The sequence below is a fragment of the Mizuhopecten yessoensis genome, unplaced genomic scaffold (assembly GCF_002113885.1).
Source record: "Mizuhopecten yessoensis strain PY_sf001 unplaced genomic scaffold, ASM211388v2 scaffold716337, whole genome shotgun sequence".
NCBI lineage: Eukaryota > Metazoa > Mollusca > Bivalvia > Pectinida > Pectinidae > Mizuhopecten > Mizuhopecten yessoensis.
Window position 1 is genome coordinate 435,281 of NW_018480066.1, and position 26,080 is coordinate 461,360.

At 42.6% G+C, this 26,080-nt stretch overlaps 1 protein-coding gene across 1 annotated transcript in view; it reads left to right on the plus strand.

The window, feature by feature from the left end:
• Nucleotides 1-8,062: 8,062 nt before the first annotated feature.
• Nucleotides 8,063-26,080, plus strand: part of LOC110443293 — a 26,755-nt gene continuing 8,737 nt past the window's right edge. The window contains exon 1 of the mRNA XM_021487434.1: nt 8,063-9,005. Within this exon, the coding sequence (XP_021343109.1) occupies nt 8,786-9,005 (220 nt within the window). The 5' untranslated portion in view covers nt 8,063-8,785. The remainder of the gene's footprint in view (nt 9,006-26,080) is intronic.

Consider the following 26,080-nt stretch of genomic DNA (forward strand, 5'->3'; position numbering starts at 1 on the left):
AGAGAATAGCATAGCCCTAAAAAAGACTTACATTAACTTTGATATACAAGGAGTTGATTATAGTAACTTTTATATACAATGGGTTGACTAGTAGAATAGCATAGCCCTAAAAAAGACTTACATTAACTTTGATATACAAGGAGTTGATTATAGTAACTTTTATATACAATGGGTTGACTAGTAGAGAATAGCATAGCCCTAAAAAAGACTTACATTAACTTTGATATACAAGGAGTTGATTATAGAAATTTTATATACAATGGGTTGACTAGTAGAGAATAGCATAGCACTATAAATGACTTACATTAACGTTTATATGCAATGGGTTGACTAGTAGAGAATAGCATAGCACTAAAAAAGACTTACATTAACTTTGATATACAAGGAGTTGATTATAGTAGAGATTAGCATAGCACTATAAATGACTTACATTCACTTTTATATACTATGAGTTGACCAGTAGAGAATAGCATAGCACTATAAATGACTTACATCAACTTTTATATACAAGGGGTTAACTAGTATTTGAGTATGGTAAACAGTAAAATTGTTTTCAGTTGATGGTGAAATCAGATCACTGCCCAGCCACGATTACTTGGCCATTCGATGTCAGTACATTTTTGATTCAGAAAGGAAACTTGCTTCCTTAAATTAAGATAACAACAAATTCTAACTTATGTTTGATTGAAGTTGCTCGACGATGATTTTACTGCTTAATGTTGTGTTGTATGCAAAATCAGTAATTAATAAATATTCAACTAATATTAACTTTAAAAGCTAAATTTTAATGGATAAACAGGACTATTTTGGCGGCTAAACGGTTTAAACTGAATAACTGTGTGTACTTTATATAAATCCTCGTGGTTATTCCTTATATATACTATTTAACAAGTGGCAAGAATAGTGAAGGACGCACTTACCCTTCCGGAGCATCTGTGTCACATGTGGTGAAGGATATGCTAACCCTTCCGGAGCAGTGTCACATGTGGTGAAGGATGCACTTACCCTTCCGGAGCATCTGTGTCATACGTGGAGAATGATGCGTTAACCCTTTCAGAGCATCTGTGATATGCGTGGTGAAGGATGCGCTAACCCTTCCGGAGCATCTGTGTCACATGCACTTACCCTTCTGGAGCATCTGTGTTATACTTGGAGAATCATGTGTCAACCCTTCCGGAGCATCTGTGTCATACTTGGTGAAGAATGCGCTAATCCTTTTGGAGCATATGTTTCACATGTGGTAAATTATATGCTAACCTTCCGGAGCATCTGTACCACATGTGGTAAAGGATGCACTTACACTTCCGGAGCATCTGTGTCATATGTAGTTAAGGATGTGCTAATCCTTTTCGGAGCATATGTGGCATACGTGGTGAAGGATGCGCTAACCCTTCCGAGGCATCTGTGTCATATGTGGTGAAGGATGTGCTTACCCTTCCGGAGCATCTGTGTCACATGTGGTGAAGGATGTGCTTACCTTTCCGGGGCATCTGTGTCACATGTGGTGAAGGATGTGCTTACCCAGAGCATCTGTGTCACATGTGGTGAAGGATGTGCTTACCCTTCAAGAGCATATGTGTCACATGTAGTGAATGATGTGCTTACCCTTCCGGAGCATCCGTGTCAGATGTGATGAAGGATGTGCTAACCCTTCCAGAGCATCTGTGTCACATGTGGTAAAGGATGTACTTACCCTTCCGGGCCATCTGTGTCACATGTGGTGGAGGGTGCACTTACCTTCCGGAGTATCTGTGTCATACGTGGTAAAAGATGCACTTATCCTCCCAACAATCTGTGTCACATGTGTTGAGAAATGCGCTTACCCTTCCGTAGCATCTGTGTCACATGTGGTAAAGGATGCAATTACCCTTCCGAACCATTTGTGTCACATGTGGTGATATATGCGCTAACCCTTTCGGAGCATATGTGTCAGATGTGGTAAATGATATGCCAACCCTTCCGGAGCATCTATGTTACATGTGGTAAAGGATGCACTTACCCTTCCGGAGCATATGTGTCATACGTGGTGAAGGATGCGCTAACCCTTCCGGGGCATCTGTGTCACATGTGTTGAAGGATGTGCTTACCCTTCCGGAGCATCTGTGTCACATGTTGTGAATGATGTGCTTGCCCTTCCGGAACATCCGTGTCAGATGTGATGGAGGGTGCACTTACCTTTCCGGAGTAACTGTGTCATACATGGTATAGGATGCACTTATCCTTCCGGACAATCTGTGTCACATGTGGTGAGAAATGCGCTAACCCATCCGGAGCATCGGTGTCACATGTGGTGAAGGATGCGCTAACCCTTCCGGACCATCCGTGTCACATGTGGTAAAGGATGCGCCTACCTTTCTGGAGAATTTCCGTCACATGTCATCATTTTGTTTCACTTCTGGGGAAATATGCGCTTAGCCGTCTGGAGCATGTCACATGTGGTGAAGGATGCGCTTACGTTTCTGATGCGCGCTGTCCCACTAAAAAATTGTTCATTTCTTAATGTTTCCCCAAAACATATATTCCTAGCCCCTTTTTGCTGGTCGCTGTCCCCAAAGATTACCGTTTCAAAATGTTAAAATAGAGGTTTGGTTTGGTAATTTTGTTTAACGTCCTGTTAACAGCTAAGGTCATTTAAGGACGTGCCTCCATGTGTGAAGTGTATGTTTCAAATAGAGGAATGTGAAAGTAAAAGAATATAAACGGTATCCCTCTATATACTAATCCAACGACTGTTCCTGTTAAAAAAAATGCATTTCCTAATTTTGCAGGGCACTGTTCCCAAAGATGACCCTTTCAAAATGTTATAATAGAGGAATGTGAAAGTAAGAAATAATATAGTTATACCACAGTACAGTACGGAATGAACGGTGTCGCTCTAAATTCTACTCCGACGACTGTCCCAGTAACAAAAGTTCATTTGTTTATGGTTCCCCAAAATTATTTCTAGCCCAATCCCTGACGAAATGAACATTGTGAACCAACACCAGTTCTACAGCGGTACAGGCTGAATGGTGGCCGCCTTATATTACTCTGATCATTGTCCCACAATGAAATGTCCATAAAATGCTGCTTCATGGAGTTTTTCTTTCATGGAAGGTTGTTACAATAGTTTATAGCGCGCTGTCAATAAAAATATTTTATCAAATCTAAAACAAAACCACCGCTTTATATTTAGCGTTTTTTTTGTTATTATTATCATTTTCCCTTGTCTGTACTATGCTGCTAATAACGAAGGAGTTGTTTCTTTTCAAACGATGAATAAATGTTAACGTTAGATCATTGCTTATAATATGGAATCAATCCAAGGAGTTCCGAAAAAAACAATATTGTTGGTTTTCTGAAATGTAGTTGCTACATTTTGCATTATCCCAAATGGGACGATCCAAAGATATAACCTACCTATCCGATCCTTTTATATTCACATGTGAAGATATTACTCTCAGTACTGTCGAATTAGAACGTCACTTTCTATTCACTAACGTCACTGTACCCAAATCGGGACACTTTTTAGATACTGAAATAGGCCTTAATATCATCTATATATCATACTATCAGTTCCAAAAAAGTTTGTTCATTTTTTATACAAAGATATTATCCATTTTTCATTTCTATCACAATTTGATATTTTGGGCGCGTGGTTCTATAAAAAGAACGCGAAATACCATACGTAGGCCATTGAACCGGCGTTATTGTACCGATTTGGGTACAGTGACCGTAGATTCTACGTAATTAGACTTTCAGTTTCAAGCTCAGGTGAAGCGAAAGCAGAATAAGCGTTCGTTTTCATGCGTCTTTGCAACAGAAAGTATAGTAATTACATAACCACACAGTTGTTATAGTTTCTATGTGAAACCTTACCCGATAGTAGCAGTAAACGGCTCTGCTTTGTTGTCAAGCGAAAATGTGACGTCATAAGAACCTATATTACATTTATGGATATACATTGTAGTATTCCTCTTTAGATCTACAGAATAAATCCAGTACAAGCAATAGGTAAACAGGACAAATATTAACAAATGTATATCAATATGTAATACTACAAAACAATGAAATTGACTGACATTTAAACGTGCAGTTAAAAATGTACATGTTCGTGCCTTGTGATAATTACAAAATGTAATGAGCGTCAATAGCGCATCATGTGAGGATATTGAGCGTTGACAACATGTGAGGATATTGAGCGTGGACATCAGGTGAGGATATTGAGCGTGGACAACAGGCGAGGATAATGAGCGTGGAAATCATGTGAGGATATTGCGCGTGGACATCATGCGAGGATATTGAGCGTGGACATCAGGTGAGAATATTGAGCGTGGACATCAGGTAAGGATATCGAGCGTGGACATCATGTGAGGATATTGAGCATGAACATCATGTGAGGATATTGAGCGTGGACATCGTGTGAGGATATTGAGGGTTGACATCATGTGAGGTGATTGAGCGTGGACATCATGTGAGGATATTGAGCATGAACATCATGTGAGGATATTGAGCGTGGACACCATGCGAGAATATTGAGCGTAGACATCATGTGAGGATATTGAGCGTGGACATCAGGTGAGAATATTGAGCGTGGACATCGTGTGAGGATATTGAGGGTTGACATCATGTGAGGTGATTGAGCGTGGACATCATGTGAGGATATTGAGTGTGGACATCATGTGAGGATATTGAGCGTGGACAACCTGTGGGGATATTGAGCGTGGACATCATGTGAGGATAGTGGACATCATGTGAGGATATTGAGCGTGAACATCAGGTGAGGATATTGAGCGTGGACAACCTGTGAGGATATTGAGCATCGACATCATGTGAGGATATTGAGCGTGGACACCATGCGAGAATATTGAGCGTAGACATCATGTGAGGATATACAGCGTGGACATCGAGTGAGGATATAGAGCGTGGACATCGTGTAAGGATATTGAGCGTAGACATCATGTGAGGATATTGAGCGTGGACATAATGTGGGGATATTGAGCGTGGACATCATGTGAGGATATTGAGTGTGGACATCATGTGAGGATATTGAGCGTGGACACCATGCGAGAATATTGAGCGTAGACATCATGTGAGGATATTGAGCGTGGACACCATGCGAGAATATTGAGCGTAGACATCATGTGAGGATATGCGTAGACATCATGTGAGGATATTGAGCGTGGACACCATGCGAGAATATTGAGCGTAGACATCATGTGAGGATATTGAGCGTGGACATCAAGTGAGGATATTGAGCGTGGACATCATGTGAGGATAGTGGACATCATGTGAGGATATTGAGCGTGAACATCAGGGGAGGATATTGAGCATGGACATTATGTGGAGATATTGAGCGTGGACATCATGTGAGGATAGTGGACATCATGTGAGGATATTGAGCGTGAACATCAGGTGAGGATATTGAGCATGGACATTATGTGGAGATATTGAGCGTGGACATCATGTGAGGATACTGAGCGTGGACATCATGTGAGGATATTGAGCATGGACATCATGTGAGGGATAATGAGCGTGGACATCATGCGAGGATATTGAGCGCGGACATCATGTGAGGATATTGAGCGTGGACATAATGTGGGGATATTGAGCGTGGACATCATGTGAGGATATATTGAGCGTTGACATCGAGTGAGGATATCGAGCGTGGACATCGTGTAAGGATACGTAGACATCATGTGAGGATATACAGCGTGGACATCGAGTGAGGATATCGAGCATGGACAACATGTAAGGATATTGAGCGTGGACATCGTGTAAGGATATTGAGCGTGGACATCATGCGAGGATATTGAGCGTAGACATCATGTGAGGATATGCGTAGACATCATGTGAGGATATTGAGCGTGGACAACAGGTGAGGATAATGAGCGTGGACATCATGCGAGGATATTGAGCGTGGACATCATGTGAGGATATTGAGCGTGGACAACCTGTGAGGATATTGAGCATGGACATCATGTGAGGATATTGAGCGTGAACATCAGTTGAGGAGATTGAGCGTGGGCATCATGTGAGAATATTGAGCGTGGACATCATGTGAGGATATACAGCGTGGACATCGAGTGAGGATATAGAGCGTGGACATCGTGTAAGGATATTGAGCGTGGACATCATGTGAGGATATACAGCGTGGACACCGAGTGAGGATATCGAGCGTGGACATCGTGTAAGGATATTGAGCATAGACATCATGTGAGGATATTGAGCGTGGACAACAGGTGAGGATAATGAGCGTGGAAATCATGCGAGGATATTGAGCGCGGACATCAGGTGAGGATATTGAGCGTGGACAACCTGTGAGGATATTGAGCATGGAGATCATGTGAGGATATTGAGCGTGGACAACATGTGAGGATATTGAGCGTGGACATCAAGCGAGGATATTGAGCGTAGACATCATGTGAGGATATACAGCGTGGACATCGAGTGAGGATATCGAGCGTGGACATCGTGTAAGGATATTGAGCGTAGACATCATGTGAGGATATTGAGCGTGGACATCATGTGAGGATATTGAGCGTGGACATCATGCGAGGATATTGAGCGTAGACATCATGCGAGGATATTGAGCGTGGACATCGTGTAAGGATATTGAGCGTGGACATCATGTGAGGATATTGAGCGTGGACATCATGCGAGGATATTGAGCGTAGACATCATGTGAGGATATACAGCGTGGACATCGAGTGAGGATATAGAGCGTGGACATCGTGTAAGGATATTGAGCGTAGACATCATGTGAGGATATTGAGCGTGGACATCATGTGAGGATATTGAGCGTGGACATCATGCGAGGATATTGAGCGTGAACATCATGTGAGGATATACAGCGTGGACATCGAGTGAGGATATCGAGCGTGGACATCGTGTAAGGATATTGAGCGTGGACATCAGGTGAGGATATTGAGCATGGACATCATGTGAGGATATTGAGCGTGGACATCGTGTGAGGATATCGAGCGTGGACATCATGTGAGAATATGGAGCGTGGACATCAGGTGAGAATATTAAGCGCGGACATCATGTGAGGATATTGAGCGTGGACAACATGTGAGGATATTGAACGTGGACATCGTGTAAGGATATTGAGCGTGGACAACCTGTGAGGATATTGAGCATGGCCATCATGTGAGGATATTGAGCGTAGACATCTTGTGAGGATATTGAGCGTGGACATCATGTGAGGATATTGAGCGTAGACATCATGTGAGGATATTGAGCGTGGACATCGAGTGAGAATATTGAGCGTGGACAAAATATTCTGAAAGATTAAATTAATGTCATTAACAGAAATAATCGAAGAATAAATTGAAGTGTGTAGGATCCGTTCCATCAGTTGGCATCTGTCAGGTAGTTGACTTTTACCAAAAGATTTTGGTGTCCTCAGCTTTGTTTTTATTTCAATAATTTTGAAACTTAAGCGCCACCAATACTGTAACAAACAGAAAATTGATAACCTATTCAAAAACCCTATTTATTTATATACTTATATTTTTTTCACTTTTTTTTTCATTGAAATTAACGCTTACAGCTAGCTCTTCCAAAAATATAGTCTATATGGTCAGTGTATTTAAAGGGATATAACTCTGGTAGGTCTACAAGCATTATGGTTCTCCATATGATGTGCCACCCATGGAAACCGAGGGCAAGACAATAAAAACGACTAGTCCATATCTGTATCATGGAATACACGTAGAAGTCGGCTCTTTCTTAGATATAAATGGTTGTCATACACCTTTTTGTATAACAACATAATTCCGACTACAAGCACGACCTTAGACACTACGTATATCTAACTCTGTTACAGAAGTCATCAGCAATCTTTTTCTGTTTCATCCTTGTTAGAAATTAATTGGAGTGATTGTTTTAAAACAGTGTCTTATTTAGACATACATGTACACTGTAATATATGTTCACCACCTTAATTTGGTATAAGAGATAAATTTCACGATACATATAACGGGACTATGTATTTATTACTGTTTTCCGAGTATGGGGTTTGTTATTGGTGTGACTGGTATGGCTTGGCAGCGTCCCATCTGTATCTGGTTGTCGACGATTATCCACCTAGATAGCTGACATTCATGAGGAAATATTTGTGTACGACTTGACAAATGTTTCCGGTTTGTCGATTCCGTCTAACATATGTCCCCAGCGGGGCGATACGAAGGAGTGGTGACCTTTTAAGTTAAAGGACAAACTCTAGATAACGTGGTCCTGATTGATTATAATATTATATAACGCTAGCGGGTTTAACAGGATCAGTTTACCCACGTGACCCGCTAAAACACGTGTTTTTAGGTGTAAACATCCTGCAGTCTATTTACCTGTATGTGTGTCCGGAAGTCACAATTAGGCCCATATGGGTTCACGACCCCATTTTGTCGATGTGGTTCAAGAGCTATTGTTGATTTGAAAGGGCACTGCCTCATTGATGTATCATGCCTGTGTATGACCAAGCATGGAAAATGTGAGTCACTAACGGTATCTGACGGTCAATGGAAATGTCTTCAAAACACAGCATACTGTTGTGACGCAGTGTGTATTTATATCGCGTAACAGAAGGAGCTAGAATACTACTGTAAATTCTGACAGTGTTTCCCGTCAAATCACAACAGCTCCCGGGTTGTTATCTTACAATTTTCATTCAGTAGATTAGCATTATGCCGATGGGACGGTCCTACTAGCCAAAAAGTGTGTATAGTAACTATGACATAAGTTAACCCACGTGGTGGCAGTGGAGCAGACGGCACATTTGGACGGCAGTTGATGAGGGTATGTGATGAAGACGAAGGTGTTCGCTTTAATGGGAGGATTTACGTCTCTGATGCAGGTGTTCGCCCTCTGTACTCCATGGTGGGTAATTGTCAAGAGGGACGAACGTCGGACGGTGTACGGGCTGTGGTACACCCTCTCATGTGAAGTATCACAAGGCGTGTCCTTCTGCAAGACTCTGTACCACCACGAGCCTCACGAGGAACATGACGTCATCGATGTTGTGTGTAAGTAAAAACATACTCCTTGATAGTTCCACAACTCAATAAAGTCATTGCTTATGTATTGATACGATTTCGTTATGGTTAACATACTTGAAGTGTTCTCATGTTCGTTTTAAATAAATTATCAAGATCATTGTAATGTACGCAGGTGTAAATGTCATTTTGGGAAATTATTATTGAGGTATAAAGTGGATCAATGGGGAATTTTTGTTCTCGACATCTACAAAATATTGACCACCTTCATTAAGTTGACGATTATGTCAATATACAGTTATATGCAATCTATCTATCAGAGGTGGTGACTACGTATACGTCATGGGTACGTAAGGTGGGGTATTCAGGGCCCACCATTACCCCAGTCCGACAATTAAAATCTTGGAAGGCATTGTTTTATATTACCACTTTGTACTGCGTACGTTTTTACACACCTGTACAAGTTTCCCTAAATAGCGATACTACCAGACCTTATCCGATCTGTATGCGACCTATTTTTCTGGAATGTATACATATACTCGTCAGTCAGGTGTGTTAGCCAGTATAAGACGAGGGCCCAGGTGAGCTATATGCATATAGCTGTCCTGGTTTACGACGTCCGATGATTAGTGCTAACCTGTAGTGTTTATGACAAGGTTAATACACGTTGGGTTAACTAACATACACCTGTGTTGTTACAGGACTTAAATAAAAAATACCGTGTGACCTACGCTGTACCCTCAAAGTACGGAAAGCTGTGTGTCAGAGGTCTCCACTTTATAAGGTTTACCTAGATATAAAAGTAATTTTATGACGCACAATGCAAACACTGCATGTCATACAAAGATTGTATCATGAATTTCTTCTAGATCCCTGTGATTAAGTTGATTGAAGTGTATACATCGTCGAGAGAGAGTCGTTTCATTTCTCCGTCTGAAGTTGGTATCTAAGTTTACAACAGATATATTGGTACATTGGTTCTCTGTGTCGATTATCCGTTGCAGTTTCTAATATTAAGACCGATAATCGTGACGGAACTGGTCAGTTCAGGTTTGAGTTTCTTTTTTTCCGAGAGCCATGAGATTCATAGGTTAAATACCAAACAATTAAATCGTGTAGAACATACACAAGCTATTATTTATGCAAACTGGTTTTTTTCTCAGTAATTATCAACAGTTTTACTACGGCGAGCTTAACACCACGCCAGACGTTTGTTCTAGATTCACTTCTCGTATTCTTACCCTTTTTGGTACCGAGCATCTTTTAAACCCAAAATCATGTAAACTTTCTGATGAGCATAAAAGAGTGAAGCTTTTTGTTATTAAATATAGTCGTAATATAGTCAAAATGTGAGCGTCCTTTATGTTAACTAACCTCTGAGGTGTCCGCTCATCACTAACCTCTGAGGTGTCCGCTCATCACTAACCTTTGAGGTGTCCGCCTAGCACTAACCTCTGAGGTGTCCGCCTAGCACTAACCTCTGAGTTGTCCGCTCATCACTAACCTCTGAGGTGTCCGCTTATCACTAACCTCTGAGGTGTCCGCCTAGCACTTACCTCTGAGGTGTCCGCTCATCACTAACCTCTGAGGTGTCCGCTTATCACTAACCTTTGAGGTGTCCGCTCATCACTAACCTCTGAGGTGTCCGCCTAGCACTAACCTCTGAGGTGTCCGCTCATCACTAACCTCTGAGGTGTCTGCTTATCACTTACCTCTGAGGTGTCCGCCTAGCACTAACCTCTGAGGTGTCCGCCTAGCACTAACCTCTGAGGTGTCCGCTCATCACTAACCTCTGAGGTGTCTGCTTATCACTTACCTCTGAGGTGTCCGCCTAGCACTAACCTCTGAGGTGTCCGCCTAGCACTAACCTCTGAGGTGTCCGCTTATCACTAACCTCTGAGGTGTCCGCTTATCATGATTTGTCAATTTCTTCTCCTCTCCCTGTCTTCTGCTCTTTCTGAAAGATTCTCAGTAATTTACTTATTTCTCCTTTTGTTGATCCGTTTTGCTTCAAAATTATGATGTTTTTTCTAGACCTTTGCCAGATGACAACTCTTTGCCTTTCAGTTTCCGACCCATTGCTATAGTCGTCTCGGAAATGTTTTTATTGGAAGCAGACGATACTTTACTTCCGGATACAATGACGTCTTTTTACCAGACGCGTTCGATGCGAAGGGAGAGTCTGACATTGCGTAAGAGTCGAGATACATGTAGCTATTACGCAGCCATTTTGTTCATGGGCATATATTTGGCACGGTGCTGTACATGACACCCCCACCTCCGATGTGTGGCCCTAATATATATTTATTACACAGGTACTCAAACATATAAAAAAAATATAAATAATATCCCCAATTACCCCAACAGTATGACGGAGAGAACCGAACTGCTTCTGATTGGAAAACATTTAGTGTAATAGTTCTTGCTTTTACTAAGTAAGCTCTTTTATATCAACTTTTCGAATGGAGAAACATATTAAGAGGTAATTCAAGGAAAATGTATATGTTAAGATATTGAGCTACTTTCAGTTGCAATCCATAGGCTATATGAATGCCAACTGGAAATGACAAAAATTATCTTCGTTTCTCGAAGATACAGTTGTAAGCAACAAATCAGGAACGGGATCGAACACCAGTCATGGAAATCAAAAGGGTGGCTAAAAGGGTGGCTAAAAGCGCAAACGCCTCTCCTGTTGGTGGGGGTACGAGATGCCTAGATCGTTGAAAGGTTGAAGTGGTGTTTGCGGGACTGCGGTCGAGTGCTTGGTAACGTGATCTGCTACATCAGACACTTGTCGACTCAAGATGTTACGTCCACCGTGTAACAGGAAGATCCTCTCGGCATTCTATCTGTCATCCTGACGACTAGACACTTTTAACAAAATTAAATGCAATTGTAGAAAAAAGTGTGCGATAACTCATAAGTTTCACGCTGCAAAAATCGGCTGAAAAGAGGGCGAGGAGTATTGGTCGTTTCCGGTATCTGTCACCATGTCGAGTAGTTGTTTCCATGTTCTCGGACTGGATTTCCACATGAAAGTTAAGACCTGATTGTATGACGAGTAACCGAGCAATGTACTTACCGTTCCAAATATGGTGTACGGATGACGGTTTATGATAACACTGATTGAGATATTGCACAACTTAAGTACTCTTCAAAATGTTAAGCAATGCCACACAACGGAGAACAAATTACTTGTAGGAGTCAAGGCTTCACTTAATTATAATAAGATACTAGCAGGTTAATTTCATTTTGAAATGGCAATATCACAATAAGGACTTCTTACATTGGTATTCCTTCAAACCTCCTCAAAGGTATCCGGTTTGATCTTTTCTGTCATTATCTTCTGCTTAATAATTATTTTATCAAATAAATCTTTTGAACCATACTAATACATTATATAAATGATCTTCCGAAGAACGAAAACACTTCGCATGCGTCGTCAACGTTCGGTGACACAATTTCGCTGGCTAAATATCGATTTTAAGTTGTCTATCCTGATAATTGTATTTTATTGTAATTGTGCAATTTGCACGTGTGTATTCCAGGATAATGTGAAAATGTGAAGTGATAGTTATTGTGATTAATACAACACCGTATAAATATGTAATGAGTACAATACAACAATAAATGCTTATGTGCTGTACATGTACAAACATTTCTTTATGATAGGTCTCCTAATATATAGGTCTCTCCTAATATATAGGTCTCTTCTGTTAAATATAGGTCTCTACTAATATATAGGTCACTTCTGTTAAATATAGGTTTATCCTAGTACATGCTGTAAGTATAGGTCTCTCCTAGTACATGCTGTAAGTATATCTCTCCTCGTACATGCTGTAAGTAGGTATCTCCTAGTACATGCTGTAAGTAGGTCTCTCCTAGTACATGTTGTAAGTAGGTCTCTCCTAGTACATGCTGTAAGTAGGTCTCTCCTAGTACAGGCTGTAAGTATAGGTCTTTCCTAGTACATGCTGTAATTAGGTCTCTCAAAGAACATGCTGTAAGTAGGTCTCTCCTAGTACATGCTGTAAGTAGGTCTCTCCTAGTACATGCTGTAAGTAGGTCTCTCCTAGTACATGCTGTAAGTAGGTCTCTCCTAGTACATGCTGTAAGTAGGTCTCTCCTAGTACATGCTGTAAGTAGGTCTCTCCTAGTACATGCTGTAAGTAGGTCTCTCCTAGTACATGCTGTAAGTAGGTCTCTCCTAGTACATGCTGTAAGTAGGTCTCTCCTAGTACATGCTGTAAGTAGGTCTCTCCTAGTACATGCTGTAAGTAGGTCTCTCCTAGTACATGCTGTAAGTAGGTCTCTCCTAGTACATGCTGTAAGTAGGTCTCTCCTAGTACATGCTGTAAGTAGGTCTCTCCTAGTACATGCTGTAAGTAGGTCTCTCCTAGTACATGCTGTAAGTAGGTCTCTCCTAGTACATGCTGTAAGTAGGTCTCTCCTAGTACATGCTGTAAGTAGGTCTCTCCTAGTACATGCTGTAAGTAGATAGATCTTTCCTGATAAATATCGGCCTCTTCAAATATAAAAGTATGTCCTGATAAGTGTATACAGGCCTCTCCTAATATACAGGTATCTCCTGATACATTTAGGCCTCTCCTAATATACAGGTTTCTCCTAATAAATACAGGCCTCTCCTAATATACAGGGATCTCCTGATAAATACAGGCCTCTCCTAATATACAGGTATCTCCCGATAAATACAGGTATCTACTTATATACAGGTATCTTCTAATATACAGGTATCTCCTGATACATACAGGCTTCTCCTAAGATCCAGGTATCTCCTGATAAATACAGGCCTCTCCTAATATACAGGTTTCTCCCGATACATTTAGGCCTCTCCTAATATACAGGTATCTCCTTATAAATACAGGTATCTACTTATATACAGGTATCTTCTAATATACAGGTATCTCCTAATATACAGGTATCTCCTGATAAATACAAGCCTCTCCTAATATACAGGTATCTCCTGATAAATACAAGCCTCTCCTAATATACAGGTATCTCCTGATAAATACAGGTATCTACTTATATACAGGTATCTTCTAATATACAGGTATCTCCTGATACATACAGGCTTCTCCTAATATACAGGGATCTCCTGATAAATACAGGCCTCTCCTAATATACAGGGATCTCCTGATAAATACAGGCCTCTCCTAATATACTGGTATCTCCTGATACATTTAGGCCTCTCCTAATAAACAGGTTTCTCCTGATAAATACAGACCTCTCCTAATATACAGGTATCTCCTGATAAATACAGGTCTCTCCTAATATACAGGTCTCTCCTAATATACATGCCTCCTAATATACAGGTATCTCCTGATAAATACAGGTCTCTCCTAATATACAGGTCTCTCCTAATATACAGGTATCTCCTAATATACAGGTATCTCCTGATAAATATAGGTCTCTCCTAATATACAGGTCTCTCCTAATATACAGGTATCTCCTAATATACAGGTTTCTCCTAATATACAGGTATCTCCTAATATACAGGTTTCTCCTAATATACAGGTATCTCCTAATATACAATATAATAATATATAATGCATGATGTCTCTCCTGGTGACTATATCTTTCTCCAAATATGTATGTCNAACAGGTTTCTCCTGATAAATACAGACCTCTCCTAATATACAGGTATCTCCTGATACATTTAGGCCTCTCCTAATAAACAGGTTTCTCCTGATAAATACAGGCCTCTCCTAATATACAGGTATCTCCCGATAAATACAGGTATCTACTTATATACAGGTATCTTCTAATATACAGGTATCTCCTAATATACAGGTTTCTCCTAATATACAGGTATCTCCTAATATACAATATAATAATATATAATGCATGATGTCTCTCCTGGTGACTATATCTTTCTCCAAATATGTATGTCTCTCCTGATATTTATATCTCCTGTTACATGTCATTATAGGCCTCTCCTAGTATATAGATCTCTCCTGATAAATATAGACCCCTTATAATATATATGTCTCGCCTAATCTACATGTCTCTCCTGATATATATAGCCTCTCCTATAAATATGGGTCTCCTGTTATTATGAGCTTTTCCAATAGATATTTATCTCTTACAATAAATAGGTGTCTCCAAACGAATTAATGCTTACAAATTTAACTCTCAAGATCTAAGCTATTTACAGTTTATATCGACCGGAAGAAGTCGATCGCCTTGTTTTTAACTTTCCTCTCCAGTCTGCCATGCATAAATGTATGTTGTAGATATATATGGACAACAACAAATTGTGTAACATGGTCCCTTTGTGAATTGATAACTATAATAGACTGTCTAGTACAGCTGTGACCAGGTTAATATCGATATTTTACGATCCAAAGTGATAGTGTTGAGATTGGACCAGACACGGGGTACGACTGGAAGGCGGCCTACTGACATTATGTCTGTGACAGCACGCACTCTGTAACAAGTGTAAACATGATAGTCTATTTGTAATGCCATACATCTACAAGAGCATGGGAACATGACTGTCCTTTGACAATGGTACAAGTATATATACTGCACTTTTCCGAACTACACTCTCTTGTGTGACTGGTAATAGGGTTCTGTCAGAAACTCGGGCGACACCTGACATCTGTAATTCATGTGATTCACTAGGTATTAATCTCTAACTCGGTCTATACCATTTATGATTGAAATCATTGGGCGACCAGGGGGCGAGGTCATTTGGGTCAGAAACCTCCACCTCTTTTATTGCCGAGAAAAAGCTATACCCCTGGAACCACCCCACCCAATCCCATTCACAAAATCCTAAAGGTCTGCGCTTGGGAATGTCAGTGGTGATATGTTGAGGTGATACCACCTGGTCCAGGTCCATCTGTCTCTGGCAGTAGAAATGGTTATTTTGTAGTATAATTAGCATTTAACAATATAACAATGAACAGCTATGACCATATTAGGGTCGGCTGTATAGAAGACGAAATAAAAGACGTACACCGGACAGACACATTGTCTGATCTGAAGATGAATGACGATCATTTATACTGCAGTTATAGTATAAACATTAGCAAAATTATTTATGAGATGTGTTTGAATGGATCACGTTCGGAGACAACCAAATACATGTTTGTAGTATTGATCTATGAAAAACCAGTAGCTACGACTAACGATATTATATATACCGGTATATGATAACGACATGTGTGTCATGCCGGTATGTTACGATCAACGACTCTGAACTGGTATGCTACGACCTCCGATATCATACCGGTATCATCTACGATTCACGGTATCATACCGGTATCTACGATTAACGGTATCATACCGAATGCTTCGACTTACGATACGATATGCTACTCTACGATTGACAATGTTATACTGGTAGGCTAAGAGTAGTGGTATAATTATGACAATGACATTGTTTTATTCTCACAAACAACACAGTATAGAGAATAAGAGCTGTATCGGTATGTTTCAATTGCCGATATTATACCGGTTGTTATCTTGCAATTGGCGATAACATATCGGTGTGCTACGACTGACGAAATGTATCTATATGCTACTATTAAGGATTGCATATCGGTTTGTTATGATATTAAACGATTGGATACACGTGCTATTCCTCTGCGGGAGACATTCTATCACAGTTGTAAAGTGTAAGGTAGCTTTTATCCTTATCAGTTACGCACTCTGGAAATGTGTTCACAGAAAGATGTGATACCAACCACTATCAAGACAAACCGCTATAACTACTGTATTTTAGAACTGTGTAACCTTTTGATCTTAATGTAGTAACTGAGTGGTGTTTCCTAATGTATTCGTATATCATATACGACTACAATGTTCGTTTACAATGTAGATGCAAAGGGAGGGGGATAAACTTAATATGGAACAAACATTTGTACCCGGAAGTGACTATTAACTGTACCAGGTATACCATAGAATGTACCCGGTAGTGACCATTGACTGTACCAGGTATACAACAGACTGTACCCGGTAGTGAACACTGACTGTACCGGGAATATTTACTGTACCAGGTATACTACGGACTGTACCCGGTAGTGGACACTGACTGTACCAGGTAGACCACGGACTGTACCCGGTAGTGACCATTGACTATACCAGGTATACCACAGACTGTACCCGGTAGTGAACACTGACTATACCAGGTATACCACAGACTACCCGGTAGTGACCATTGACTGTACCAGGTATACCACGGACTGTACACGGTAGTGAAAATGACTGTACCAGGTATACCATAGACTGTACCCGGTAGTGAACACTGACTGTACCAGGTATACCACGGACTGTACCCGATAATGAACATTGAATGTACCAGGTATACCACAGACTGAACCCGGTAGTGAACACTGACTGTACCAGGGACACCACGGACTGTACCCGTTAGTGACCACTGCCTGTACCAGGTATACCACAGACTGTACCCGGTAGTGGACACTGACTATACCAGGTATACAACAGACTGTACCCGGAAGTGGACACTGACTGTACCAGGAATATTGACTGTACCAGGTATACAACAGACTGGGTAGTGGACACTGACTGTACCAGGAATATTGACTGTACCAGGTATACCACAGACTGAACCCGGTAGTGAACACTGACTGTACAAGGTACACCACGGACTGTACCCGTTAGGGAACACTGCCTGTACCAGGTATACCACAGACTGTACCAGGTATACCACAGACTGTACCAGGTATACCACAGACTGAACCCGGTAGTGAACACTGACTGTACCAGGGACACCACGGACTGTACCCGTTAGTGAACATTGACTGTACCAGGTATAACACGGACTGTACCCGGTAATGAACATTGAATGTACCAGGGATACCACAGACTGTACCCGGTAGTGAACATTGGCTGTACCAGGGATATTGACTGTACCAGGTATACCACAGAATGTTTCCGGTAGTGAACATAGACTATACCAGGTATACCACGGACTGTACCCGATAATGAACATTGAATGTACCAGGTATACCACAGACTGAACCCGGTAGTGAACACTGACTGTACAAGGTACACCACGGACTGTACCCGTTAGGGAACACTGCCTGTACCAGGTATACCACAGACTGTAGCCGGTAGTGAACACTGCCTGTACCAGGTATACTACGGACTGTACCCGGTAGTGACCATTGACTGTACCAGGCATACAACAGACTGTACCCGGTAGTGGACACTGACTATACCAGGTATACAACAGACTGTACCCGGTAGTAAGCACTGGCTGTACCAGGTATACAATAGACTGTATCCGGTAGTGAACACTGAATGTATCAGGAATAATGACTGTACAAGGTATACAACAGACTGTACCCGGTAGTGAACCTTGACTGTACCAGGGATATTGACTGTACCAGGAATACCACAGACTGTACCCGGTAGTGACCATTGACTGTACCAGGCATACAACAGACTGTACCCGGTAGTGAACACTGCCTGTACCAGGTATCCCACAGACTGTACCCGGTAGTGAACACTGAATGTATCAGGAATATTGACTGTACTAGGTATACAACAGACTGTACCCGGTAGTAAGCACTGGCTGTACCAGGTATACAATAGACTGTATCCGGTAGTGAACACTGAATGTATCAGGAATATTGACTGTACCAGGTATACCACGGACTGTACCCGGTAATGAACATTGAATGTACCAGGTATACCACAGACTGTACCCGGTAGTGAACACTGACTGTACCAGGTACACCACGGACTGTACCCGTTAGTGAACACTGCCTGTACCAGGTATACCACAGACTGTACCCGGTAGTGAACATTGACTGTACCAGGTATACCACGGACTGAACCCGGTAGTTAACATAAACTATACCAGGAATATTGACTATATCAGGTATACCACGGACTGTACCCGGTAGTGAACACTGACTGTACCAGGTATACCACGGACTGTACCCGGTAGTGAACATTGAATATACCAGGTATACCACAGACTGTACCCGGTAGTGAACACTGACTGTAACAGGTTTACCACGGACTGTAGCCGGTAGAGAATATTTACTGTACCAGGTATACCACAGACTGTAGCCGGTAGTGAACACTGCCTGTACCAGGTATACCACAGACTGTACCCGGTAGTGACCATTGACTGTACCAGGTATACCACAGAATGTACCCGGTAGTTAACACTGACTTTACCAGGTATACCACGGACTGTACCCGTTAGTGAACATTGACTGTACCAGGTATACAACAGACTGTACCCGGTAGTGAACACGGACTGTACCAGGAATATTGACTGTACCAGGTATACCACAGACTGTACCCGGTAGTGACCATTGACTGTACCAGGTATACCACAGAATGTTTCCGGTAGTGAACATAGACTATACCAGGTATACCACGGACTGTACCCGGTACTGAATATTGACTGTACAAGGTATACAACAGACTGTACCCGGTAGTGAACATTGACTATACACGGTATACCACGGACTGTACCCGGTAGTGACCATTGACTGTACCAGGTATACAACAGACTGTACCAGGTAGTGAACACTGAATGTATCAGGAATATTGACTGTACCTGGTATACAACAGACTGTACCCGGTAGTGGACACTGACTGTACCAGGAATATTTACTGTACCAGGTATACCACAGACTGTACCCGGTAGTGAACATTGACTGTACCGGGTATACCACGGACTGTACCCGGGAGTGAATTTTTACTGTACCAGGTATACCACGGACTGTACCCGGTAGTGACCATTGACTGTACCAGGTATACAACAGACTGTACCCGGCAGTGAACACTGACTGTACCAGGAATATTGACTGTACCAGGTACACCACAGACTGTACCCGGTAGGGAACACTGACTGTACCAGGAATATTGACTGTACCAGGTATACCACGGACTGTCCCCGGTAGTGAACACTGACTGTACCAGGTATACCACGGACTGTACCCGGTAGTGAACACTGACTGTACCAGGTATGCCACAGACTGTACCCGGTAGTGAACACTGACTGTACCAGGTATACCACAGACTGTACCCGGTAGTGAACATTGACTGTACCGGGTATACCACGGACTGTACCCGGTAGTGAATTTTTACTGTACCAGGTATACCACGGACTGTACCCGGTAGTGAACACTGACTGTACCAGGTATACCACGGACTGTACCCGGTAGTGAACATTGACTATACCAGGTATACCACCGACTGTGACAGTGAATCATATTAATTTGGAAACTAATTCTAAACGTTTCATTTGTATTTGTATGATTAAATATACATCCATCAATGTAACTGATACTTGTGTTAACCATGGATAAGTAAACGTGCGTGTCTTGGATTCTACAACCATGGTCCATAGTTTCAGCTCATGTATCTTCATATTTGTACCAGTCCTTGACACCAACATTTAAATTATCGATCGGTAAATTCTCTAACAAATAAAACTACCAAAGCTGCTGGTCCTGTCGAGTAGTAATGGCCGATTGCGCTATTCTCTCCACGCCTCTTCCACGGTAATTCAATCAACCTGGAGTGCCTTTACTTTTCTTAACATTGATTTTTGTCAGCTTTTTAGTACCACTTGGTGGTTTGTATCACTGTTGTTTTGAACCGTATTCACAGCCTATAGTTGAAACAGTGAAGGGTTCTGGAAAAGCTACATACATATACTTGAATGAGGATGCTGTTTTAGTAGTGAGGAAATGCTACTATACTAACTGTTCCAGGAGTTTCTATATGACCCCAGGGAGCGATGAAGAGTTGGCAGGTTTTTGATATAATTGAGTATAGTAGTATTCAGTGATAACCCTGCATATAGATATACCAGCGTATTGTATTTTTTCTTCTTGTTTCAGCGATGAGACAACCTACAAGGAATTGAAAAATAAAAACAAACGTATAGCATACAGCACTGCTTAATGTATAAAACCACAGAAGGAACTTACCAGGAGTGTTATAACACTGTCTTTATTTTAAGTCTATCATTGTAAATATCAAAAAGTGTCCATGCTGATTGCTTGCAAATGAAAGTAATTCTGCATTTCGTGGAATCCTTGGCTAAAGTCAGTCACTGCTGGCGTTCTTGTCATGAAATTTCTAACGACGTCATCAGACGGTGGTCAGCCATCTTCATATGTGTAGACCTTGAATGTATTTGATACACAAGAGGAACAAGTGAACATTTATTTTATATAAAAAACGTGTCTAACCACAAAGCCCTGTATGACGTAATCAGAAGATGGACAGTCCTCTTCAGAGGTTTCTAGCCCCTGATCACGTCATCCTCAGCTGATGATCATTATAGTAGCTCTACTCGTCGCTGTTAGCTTCCACAGTGGTTAATCTCGCCGATGCCACAACCAGCATGATGCTCTCCCTGCAGTTTCTTTTAAATGTTGTATGGCTGTTGTTCTGTCTCTCCCAGTAAGTTCTGTAGACNGGATAACCCCTTCAAGTTTGGGGATAGACAATGCCTGCTCTATGCCCCCTGATAACCCNGACAGTGAATCATATTAATTTGGAAACTAATTCTAAACGTTTCATTTGTATTTGTATGATTAAATATACATCCATCAATGTAACTGATACTTGTGTTAACCATGGATAAGTAAACGTGCGTGTCTTGGATTCTACAACCATGGTCCATAGTTTCAGCTCATGTATCTTCATATTTGTACCAGTCCTTGACACCAACATTTAAATTATCGATCGGTAAATTCTCTAACAAATAAAACTACCAAAGCTGCTGGTCCTGTCGAGTAGTAATGGCCGATTGCGCTATTCTCTCCACGCCTCTTCCACGGTAATTCAATCAACCTGGAGTGCCTTTACTTTTCTTAACATTGATTTTTGTCAGCTTTTTAGTACCACTTGGTGGTTTGTATCACTGTTGTTTTGAACCGTATTCACAGCCTATAGTTGAAACAGTGAAGGGTTCTGGAAAAGCTACATACATATACTTGAATGAGGATGCTGTTTTAGTAGTGAGGAAATGCTACTATACTAACTGTTCCAGGAGTTTCTATATGACCCCAGGGAGCGATGAAGAGTTGGCAGGTTTTTGATATAATTGAGTATAGTAGTATTCAGTGATAACCCTGCATATAGATATACCAGCGTATTGTATTTTTTCTTCTTGTTTCAGCGATGAGACAACCTACAAGGAATTGAAAAATAAAAACAAACGTATAGCATACAGCACTGCTTAATGTATAAAACCACAGAAGGAACTTACCAGGAGTGTTATAACACTGTCTTTATTTTAGTCTATCATTGTAAATATCAAAAAGTGTCCATGCCGATTGCTTGCAAATGAAAGTAATTCTGCATTTCGTGGAATCCTTGGCTAAAGTCAGTCACTGCTGGCGTTCTTGTCATGAAATTTCTAACGACGTCATCAGACGGTGGTCAGCCATCTTCATATGTGTAGACCTTGAATGTATTTGATACACAAGAGGAACAAGTGAACATTTATTTTATATAAAAAAAAACGTGTCTAACCACAAAGCACTGTATGACGTCATCAGAAGATGGACAGTCCTCTTCAGAGGTTTCTAGCCCCTGATCACGTCATCCTCAGCTGATGATCATTATAGTAGCTCTACTCGTCGCTGTTAGCTTCCACAGTGGTTAATCTCACCGATGCCACAACCAGCATGATGCTCTCCCTGCAGTTTCTTTTAAATGTTGTATGGCTGTTGCTGTTGCTCTGTCTCTCCCAGTAAGTTCTGTAGACTGAATTATTTTCCATACTGTAAGCGCGGGGAAACATCAGCAACCAATCGCAGAAAAAGACTCAAACTATCTAGACTAAACTTTCTTTTTCTCGTTGCCTCCCTTGCAGCCTTTCCCCCCTGATAACCCCTACAGCTTTGGGGATAGACAATGCCTGTTATATGTACCCTGATAACCCCTACAGGTTTGGGGATAGACAATGCCTGCTCTATGCCCCCTGATAACCCCTACAGCTTTGGGGATAGACAATGCCTGCTCTATGCCCCCTGATAGCCCCTACAGGTTTGGGGATAGACAATGCCTGCTCAATGCCCCCTGATAGCCCCTACAGCTTTGGGGATAGACAATGCCTGCTCTATGCCCCCTGATAACCCCTACAGGTTTGGGGATAGACAATGCCTGCTCTATGCCCCCTGATAACCCCTACAGGTTTGGGGATAGACAATGCCTGCTCTATGCCCCCTGATAACCCCTACAGGTTTGGGGATAGACAATGCCTGCTCTATGCCCCCTGATAACCCCTACAGGTTTGGGGATAGACAATGCCTGCTCTATGCCCCCTGATAACCCCTACAGGTTTGGGGATAGACAATGCCTGCTCTATGCCCCCTGATAACCCCTACAGGTTTGGGGATAGACAATGCCTGCTCTATGCCCCCTGATAACCCCTACAGGTTTGGGGATAGACAATGCCTGCTCTATGCCCCCTGATAACCCCTACAGGTTTGGGGATAGACAATGCCTGCTCTATGCCCCCTGATAACCCCTACAGGTTTGGGGATAGACAATGCCTGCTCTATGCCCCCTGATAACCCCTACAGGTTTGGGGATAGACAATGCCTGCTCTATGCCCCCTGATAACCCCTACAGGTTTGGGGATAGACAATGCCTGCTCTATGCCCCCTGATAACCCCTACAGGTTTGGGGATAGACAATGCCTGCTCTATGCCCCCTGATAACCCCTACAGGTTTGGGGATAGACAATGCCTGCTCTATGCCCCCTGATAACCCCTACAGGTTTGGGGATAGACAATGCCTGCTCTATGCCCCCTGATAACCCCTACAGGTTTGGGGATAGACAATGCCTGCTCTATGCCCCCTGATAACCCCTACAGGTTTGGGGATAGACAATGCCTGCTCTATGCCCCCTGATAACCCCTACAGGTTTGGGGATAGACAATGCCTGCTCTATGCCCCCTGATAACCCCTACAGGTTTGGGGATAGACAATGCCTGCTCTATGCCCCCTGATAACCCCTACAGGTTTGGGGATAGACAATGCCTGCTCTATGCCCCCTGATAACCCCTACAGGTTTGGGGATAGACAATGCCTGCTCTATGCCCCCTGATAACCCCTACAGGTTTGGGGATAGACAATGCCTGCTCTATGCCCCCTGATAACCCCTACAGGTTTGGGGATAGACAATGCCTGCTCTATGCCCCCTGATAACCCCTACAGGTTTGGGGATAGACAATGCCTGCTCTATGCCCCCTGATAAACCCTACAGGTTTGGGGATAGACAATGCCTGCTCTATGCCCCCTGATAACCCCTACAGGTTTGGGGATAGACAATGCCTGCTCTATGCCCCCTGATAACCCCTACAGGTTTGGGGATAGACAATGCCTGCTCTATGCCCCCTGATAACCCCTACAGGTTTGGGGATAGACAATGCCTGCTCTATGCCCCCTGATAACCCCTACAGGTTTGGGGATAGACAATGCCTGCTCTATGCCCCCTGATAACCCCTACAGGTTTGGGGATAGACAATGCCTGCTCTATGCCCCCTGATAATCCTACAGGTTTGGGGATAGACAATGCCTGCTCTATGCCCCCTGATAACCCCTACAGGTTTGGGGATAGACAATGCCTGCTCTATGCCCCCTGATAACCCCTACAGGTTTGGGGATAGACAATGCCTGCTCTATGCCCACTGATAACCCCTACAGGTTTGGGGATAGACAATGCCTGCTCTATGCCCCCTGATAATCCTACAGGTTTGGGGATAGACAATGCCTGCTCTATGCCACTGCGTGTGATCCTAGGAGACGACTAGAATGTGGTGGTCCCTGTAGAATAGAGGATTTTCTTCCGTGCTTTCTGCTAATTGAACACGGAAGAAACCATAATGTATATGTTGCCCCCATTGCAACACTTTGGATCTATATCCTTTCACACTTGCCTACTCTTTTCTTTTGGACGATCATGGATGTCGACCTAGGCACCAGTCTGCTTGTGACATTGATTGTCTATTGCAAGGGTGTTCAACCACAAACAAACGGTCCTTCCATTGTGTCCATTCCATACTGTAAGCGCGGGGAAACATCAGCAACCAATCGCAGAAAAAGACTCAAACTATCTAGACTAAATTTTCTTTTTCTCGTTGCCTCCCTTGCAGCCTTTCCCCCCTGATAACCCCTACAGCTTTGGGGATAGACAATGCCTGTTATATGTACCCTGATAACCCCTACAGGTTTGGGGATAGACAATGCCTGCTCTATGCCCCCTGATAACCCCTACAGCTTTGGGGATAGACAATGCCTGCTCTATGCCCCCTGATAGCCCCTACAGGTTTGGGGATAGACAATGCCTGCTCAATGCCCCCTGATAGCCCCTACAGCTTTGGGGATAGACAATGCCTGCTCTATGCCCCCTGATAACCCCTACATGTTTGGGGATAGACAATGCCTGCTCAATGCCACCTGATAATCCTACAGGTTTGGGGATAGACAATGCCTGCTCTATGCCCCCTGATAACCCCTACAGGTTTGGGGATAGACAATGCCTGCTCTATGCCCCCTGATAACCCCTACAGGTTTGGGGATAGACAATGCCTGCTCTATGCCCCCTGATAACCCCTACAGGTTTGGGGATAGACAATGCCTGCTCTATGCCCCCTGATAACCCCTACAGGTTTGGGGATAGACAATGCCTGCTCTATGCCCCCTGATAACCCCTACAGGTTTGGGGATAGACAATGCCTGCTCTATGCCCCCTGATAACCCCTACAGGTTTGGGGATAGACAATGCCTGCTCTATGCCCCCTGATAACCCCTACAGGTTTGGGGATAGACAATGCCTGCTCTATGCCCCCTGATAACCCCTACAGGTTTGGGGATAGACAATGCCTGCTCTATGCCCCCTGATAACCCCTACAGGTTTGGGGATAGACAATGCCTGCTCTATGCCCCCTGATAACCCCTACAGGTTTGGGGATAGACAATGCCTGCTCTATGCCCCCTGATAACCCCTACAGGTTTGGGGATAGACAATGCCTGATCTATGCCCCCTGATAACCCCTACAGCTGCTTTGGGGATAGACAATGCCTGCTCTATGCCCCCTGATAATCCTTACAGGTTTGGGGATAGA